This window comes from Denticeps clupeoides, chromosome 18, assembly GCF_900700375.1.
Source record: "Denticeps clupeoides chromosome 18, fDenClu1.1, whole genome shotgun sequence".
Classification (NCBI taxonomy): Eukaryota; Metazoa; Chordata; class Actinopteri; order Clupeiformes; family Denticipitidae; genus Denticeps; species Denticeps clupeoides.
Window position 1 is genome coordinate 16,263,733 of NC_041724.1, and position 6,718 is coordinate 16,270,450.

General features: G+C 45.5%; 1 protein-coding gene across 1 annotated transcript; it reads right to left on the reverse strand.

Moving 5' to 3' along the window:
* Nucleotides 1-1,640: 1,640 nt before the first annotated feature.
* LOC114768013 (P2Y purinoceptor 4) lies at nucleotides 1,641-4,505 on the reverse strand. The gene is made up of 2 exons (XM_028960042.1): nucleotides 4,242-4,505; nucleotides 1,641-3,369 (listed from the first exon to the last, which is right to left on the reverse strand). Exons 1-2 carry the CDS (start codon nucleotides 4,470-4,472, stop codon nucleotides 2,275-2,277), a joined length of 1,326 nt encoding a protein of 441 aa, XP_028815875.1. The 5' UTR covers nucleotides 4,473-4,505; the 3' UTR covers nucleotides 1,641-2,274.
* Nucleotides 4,506-6,718: the final 2,213 nt, after the last annotated feature.

Genomic DNA, 6,718 nt, shown 5'->3' on the forward strand with positions numbered 1-6,718 from the left:
CCAGCATGACTGTCATGCTGTATGGTGCATTTAACTACATTACACAGTCAGGATTTCTACTGCACCATTTCCATACCGCCATGACCCTGTTAGCAATGTACAGCTTTTTAAAAGCCTGGCTTTCTTTTTGGCACCATAAGCGCTAGGCTAAGGGGGAAAGGAAATGTGCAGGTTTAAAACATAATCGGCAGAGGTTTCACCTCCTCAGCATCCATTTCCGCATCTCTCTTGCAATAATTAAAATGCATCACCTATCTACAGTGGCCGAGAATAGGAAATCATATGAACAATTTATTAAAAAATTAATGTTTAATAAAACAAATTTACATTAGAAATGATTTTACCAATCGAACAAATGTACCAGCAGCAAATCATACGGACAGGATCAGTACTATAGAACGGACCAATTTACAGCTTTACAGCTCTATGTTATATAGCATACAGGATTATATAGTTGTTGTATTGTTGTTGTACATTTCATGTTTACAAACATAATTTTGATAACCTTAGTTACCAAATTCTGCGGCCCCATGTGATCTCTGCCAGGGGTGCGGACCAGGTTAGGAACCACTGATCTAGAGGATAACCTCTCCTGGGCTCTCAACTCCAGCTCAACAGCCAAGAAAGCCCAGCAGCATCTTTACAGATGCTGAGGAAACATCTAAAATAAATCTCTGGGTTCATGAAATGTGCTTGAAAAGTTCATTGTTTTTTATGATTATTATTCATCTCCTACTGACCAACTGGGTTAAACAAATGTACGTTTAGATGATTGCGTGGAAATAGGGCCATCTAGTGGTCAACATGTGCACTCGTTTATTGTCATGTATAAAGTGGGTTCATCCAAGTCCCCACAGTCTGGTGGTCACACTTCTAACATCTATAATATAGTCTATATACATCACACAATTATTGCTGACAGTCCTGAGCGTAAGTGTTAATGTATCCCGACTGGAATATTTGGAAAATGTGAAATTAAACAAAACTGTATTTTATGTTCAGTTATAGTTAAGATTGGTTCTCAGTTTTTCTTTTACATACAGGGGTAACGCAGGGCACACAACCATACAACTGCACGCGAGTTTACATGATTTAATCAGTATTAAGTATTTTGCTACAGACATGCATGGATTTCATTCTGTACAGACATTCATCTTATATTACTTTCTGAATAATAAAGCGAATTCACTTTTAACTTTCAACCATCACAAAACGTCCTATTTAGATAGGAGTGAAAGGAGGAAGAAAAGAAGAAATACAGCTGACTGTACTTCCACGTTTCTCCAAAAGGTGACGCTGATGCACAAACAACCATTACCACAGGACAGGATCAGAGTTGCTGGAAAGAAGTTCCCTTCAGGTGCACTTTCTTTTGGAGAAAATCTTTTTTTCTTTTGTAACATTTTCCGGTGTGACTCAACCCCCTGTGAGAGTTTCCGTTTCGTGCTTTTCCCTTTTTCTATTTATTCTGGCTGGATCTGACAGACGGCCCATTAAAACAATCAAGTCCCAGTTTCCTGAGATACGAATTCTTCTATTATCACTCTACACAAACCCCACCTACAGCTTTCCCACACTGTACCCTAAACTATTTCAACTTTTGGCAAAAAAGCAGAAAAAGTTCAAAAACACAAAAGAAATACCAAAATATATATTTTTTATTGCACATACAGAAAAAGAAAAGAAATGAAGTAATTGCAGGCTCTCTGCTCAGAGATCTGGCCAGGCGTGGGAAGTCCCGTGAAACACGTGTGAAGGGAGCAGCCCACATGGAACAGACGCAGCCAGCTGTGGCCCCCCAAAAAAACAGCTGAACGGGGGGGAAATTTCTTCATCCTCCGAGGAACCTGCTCCCTCTCACGGAGTCTTCCCATCTGGGCTTCCAGCTCTCCTCCCTTCACTTGCGAAAGGGAAAACCCACGCACTGCATGAGGAGACGGTCTCACAAAGAAGCTATCAGATGTTGCGCACAACAAGCTCAGTGTTGGAGCTCTTGCGCTGTAACTGTAGGAGGCCGCCGGTCACCTTGGGGACTTTACGCGGGGACAGATTTTTTTTTGTCCAGCAGCACATGTAAAAGTGAGTCTTTTTATCTAGATACGTAAGAAGGCCTTCTGATTATACTCAAACAGGGCATCATGGTGAGAGAGGCTTGGAAGGCACTGTGGGAAATCCACAAGCCAAAAGCCTTTCTTCTCAGTTGGGGACAGCTACGGCACTCTGATTAGCCCCTCCCTCAACACCTGATGTTGTCACCGGGGGAAACGGTCGATTCTACCGCTCCGGCCTGGCGCCAGCGTTGCCGTGGGTGTCCTTGTAGACTAAAGCGATGTTGGCCTTGCCGCTGGGGCCGGGGGAGCGCGCCCCGTCGTTCCGTCTGGTTAAGGCGTGCAGCAGCTTGGTGCGGTAGTGGTCGCCAGCCAGGAAGTACAGGATGGGGTCCAGGCAGCTGTTGACGCTGGCGAGCGGCCGCGTTATCTTGTAGGCGAAGTTGACGAGGTTGAGGACGCCGCAGTCCGCCTCCAGCACCCGGTAGGTGTAGTAGAGGGTCCGGGTGATGTGGAAAGGCACAAAGCAGATGGCGAACACAACCAGCACAATGACAATGAGCTTGATGGACTTGGTCCGCGACGTTTTCCCCTGTTGCCTAGGAGACACCCCCTTCCGTGGCTGGCAGAGGGTCCGCGCCATTAAATAGTAACACACCATGATGACCAGGAAGGGGACGCCAAAGAGCAGGACCATCACAGCCGAGCAGTAGTGGACGTACTGGTTAAACTGCTCGGGGCTCGTGGTGTCGTGACACAGGGTGTCGTTGTCCCGCTGGGTGGTCGTGACAAAGATCACGTTGGGAACCAGGCAGATGGTCACCGCCAGCCAGATGCTGAAGCACACCAGGTGGGCGTGGCGCGGCTTCACCAGGGTGAGCGTTCGGATTGGGTGGCAGATGCCCAGGTAGCGGTGCACGCTGATGCAGGTGAGGAAGAGGATGCTGCAGTACAGGTTGGCGTAGAAGAGGAAGCGCACGCCCTTGCAGAGCGCCTCGCCGAACGGCCAGTGGCTGCGGTTGGCGTAGTAGTAGATGAGGGTGGGCAGGGAGAGGACGTACAGCATGTCCGACAGGGCCAGGTGGAACATGTAGACCGTGCTGGTGTTCCATGGCCGCATCTTGCTCAGGAACATCCACAGCGCCAGGGAGTTGAGCGCCAGGCCGAGGACGAAGACCAGCGAGTAGGACACCGGCAGCAGGATGTACTTGAACTCCTCGTTGAAGCGGCAGCTCCTGTTAATTCCCTCCGCCTCCAGGGTGCCGAGTGAGGCGGACTGGTTCCATGTTACATCTTCCATGCTGAAAAGAGTCTTCATGTTCTGTTTAAAAAGGGCGGAAGCAGTGGGTTAGCTGATGCACTTTTTTTACGCTGCGACACCCAAACGAGAGTTTAATTTGATATAGTGTAAACATTGTGCATTCTTTTAGCTGATCAACCTAGTTAAATATCAGTTTTCTGGGTGTGTCTTTCCCCCCCGGCTCTGAGTTGAACGTCATCTACTCTTCTATGTATTTCCCAGGTTTCGTCTGCGGCTACAGCCCATAATGCTGCAGAATATTACATATTCATAGATACTATATTTACAGCTTTCAGAATATGAGATTGTTCTTGACATTTACATTTACAGTATTTATCAGACACCCTTATCCAGAGCGACTTATAATCAGTAGTAGTAGTAGTTTTCAAATGTTAAAAAGAAAGAAATTAATAACTAAAAATAAATTGTGAAAAATTGTCTTAATTCTCTATGAAAAGCAAGTTTTAAAAAAAGTTAATTTTACAATAAGGAGGTAAACCCCAAATAAAATAAAAGTAAAGGTGGCCCCACACCCTCAGCAGCCCACTCTCAGCACCCCACCCTCAGCAGCCCACTCTGAGCCGCCCACCCTCAGCAGCCCACCCTCAGCACCCCACCCTCAGCAGCCCACCCTCAGCAGCCCACTCTGAGCCGCCCACTCTCAGCACCCCACCCTCAGCAGCCCACCCTCCCATTTTTTCAACCGCAGCGAGTTCCTCGCCAGTTTCACAAAGAGCGTTTATTTATCTGCGTCTATATTTTAAACTGGCATCTGCCTGTCATACCACCAACAATCATAACCATGTTGAAAATGTAAAACTGCTCTGAAGTAAATACTAACAGAAGCAGCGAAAGAGAGAGAGAGAGAGAGAGAGAGAGAGGAGCCTGCTTACCTCGGCGGATGCGGGTGTGCTGAGCGTGTGGAAGTGGACGGTCCCACGTGGAGGAGACGGACACGGGGCAGGATCCGTTCGTCCAGCCCCCTCTTTCCCCGAGATCCGCCCCGCGAGGTCCGCCCCGCGAAACCTGTTTACGGAGCGGGGAGGTTTCTTGGAGTAAAAGGATTCAACTGAGATCATGCTATTCTGGTCACCTGAAACAACCATCACCAGATCATATTTCATTGTTTGTTTGTTTATATATAAAGACAATATTTATAAAATTAAAATAGTTCGTGTTGTAAACAATCAAAACAAACAAACGCACACACACACACACACACACACACATCATGTTACTGTTTAATAACAGGTATGGTCTTTATTAGTTTTACAGAAGCCTCACCTATTTGTGAGGAAAAAAATAGATTAACACAATAATAAGAGAATAAAAAAAAGGTTGAATATGTTTGTAATTATTTTGTGTGTCTTCAATTAGAACTGTTACAACAACGCTGTAGTCATGCTGAGGTCAGGGCTGTGGAATGTGTAACGCAGCAACGCAGCGTTGATAGTAACCCGTTTCTCACTACAACATCCTGCCAAATACTGAGCAATGTCTGTCAGTTAGGATGCATAACATGAAATTCAATTTTTTTCATATTAGGTATTCAAGTGATGTGTAAATGTGTGCGAGCCCTTTCGTGGCACTTGTGTCAACAGGTCCGGCTCAGGCACTAAAATAGACAAACAGTTGCCAGCAGGCACAGTAGGTGTGGTGAGCCTGAATTGAGTTGAACTTGTGTGAAGATGAAAAGCAGAAATGTATGCGCTCTCAGCAGATCCTGAACCCCCCAAATAGTGTGACTTGTTCCACCAGCTCAGCACTGGAAAGGAAAACATTTACATTTACAGCCCTTATCCAGAGCGACTTACAATCAGTAATTACAGGGACAGTCCCCCCCTGGAGACACAACACAGTGGGATTTGAACGTGGGTCTTCTGGTTCATAGGCGAGTGTGTTACCCACTAGGCCACAACCACCCTACAGTTGTTACACAGATTCCCTTTTCAACAAGCATGGCAGCAAAGGTACACATCATCTGTTTCTTTTTTCAAGTCAAATTTGTGTGTTTCCATTTTGTCCCGTTCCAGAGAAACGATTAAGCGATACGTAGCCTAAACAGTAAGGTTAACACAGTTTATCGGTGTGCATAAATCCAGGTCAAAGAGGCAAGAATTTGGCAGAAATTTCCACATTCATCCATGTAGAACTGCACTGAAAAGTCTCAAACAGAAAGATTTCCCAAAAAACAGATGTGTAACTTGAACACCTCCCGTAATCCGTATCTCTCGGGGACTTGCCGCTCACTTTCACTTCCCGGTGTCAGCACTGAAGAACTGAGTGGGGCTCCCAAACCGTCAGTGCAAACAGACGCCGCCCAGACTTTACCAAAGGTTACAGCACCTCCCCCCCTTCAGCTGAATCACTGTGTTCGTTAATATTTAGTAAAATTGGTTGTAATGCGATTCTGTCTGGATTCGCTGTGGTAATTAAAACAAACCAGTCCTGCAAGTCGCGCATTGCAGATCGGATCAACACTTCAGCGAAAATTGAGGCAGCTGGCACCAATAAGCCATAACTTCATGGTCTGCCATGTAAAGCCATGCAGGGAGTAATGAAGAACTGAGGCCCACTGATTAAAATTCACCGATCAGTAAACTCCGTTTAAGATATGATATCATTACATTAGATATGATGTCGTGGTGTTTTGTATGTCACTGGAGAACAGGCTGCTCGTTAAAATGTACTGTTTCCCTGGAGATAACTGAGTGTGTATATAACCTGTTATCTACAGGTTCAGGGTCAACACAGCAGAAATTTTAGCTTTGTTTCTGAGCCTTGCTTCTTTATTAAAATGCATTGCATTTAGAAAATAACCGTATTAATGTATGCATTCCAAAAAAAAATAGACTCATAGTACATGCAACCCCGTTCACCTGATCCATATGTGAAGTCAGAACATTTGTAACTGCGTGGTAATGTAAATTGCAGTTGCTATAAAGGCACGGAATGTTAAATAAATACAGTACCGGGAACATCTCCAAGATCTGCTCTACACAGTTCCCATGTCAGTCTGCCCATCTTGAGTTCATTGACTTAATGTGAATGAATTTTAAGTGCTCATTCCCATTTGTTATGACATTGTATACACACATATATATATGGCTATTTTCCGTGGGTAAATGTACCAGAACTAAAAAACTGGTGGCCCATGAGCCCTTGCAGACTAGTAGGTTTCTATGGACCCAAGGCCACACCTCCTGCCACATTGCCAGCTCTCACACATCCTCTTCCGAACACACACACACACACACACTACCCTGACCCGAAGGTCAGACTGCATGCCAGAAGCCCACTGTGCAGGAATTTAAGGGGAGTGGTGACTCACTGTCTGGCCCATCTGAAACCCCTGACCACCGCCTTTCCA

What these genes read in the sequence shown, in the direction of transcription:
- LOC114768013 (XM_028960042.1), bottom strand. Translation starts at nt 4,472, where the DNA reads ATGAAATATGATCTGGTGATGGTTGTTTCAGGTGACCAGAATAGCATG. An exon ending in GCACACCCGCATCCGCCGAG is followed by an intron (nt 3,370 to 4,241) that starts GTAAGCAGGCTC and finishes CTTTTTAAACAG; the next exon opens with AACATGAAGACTCTTTTCAG.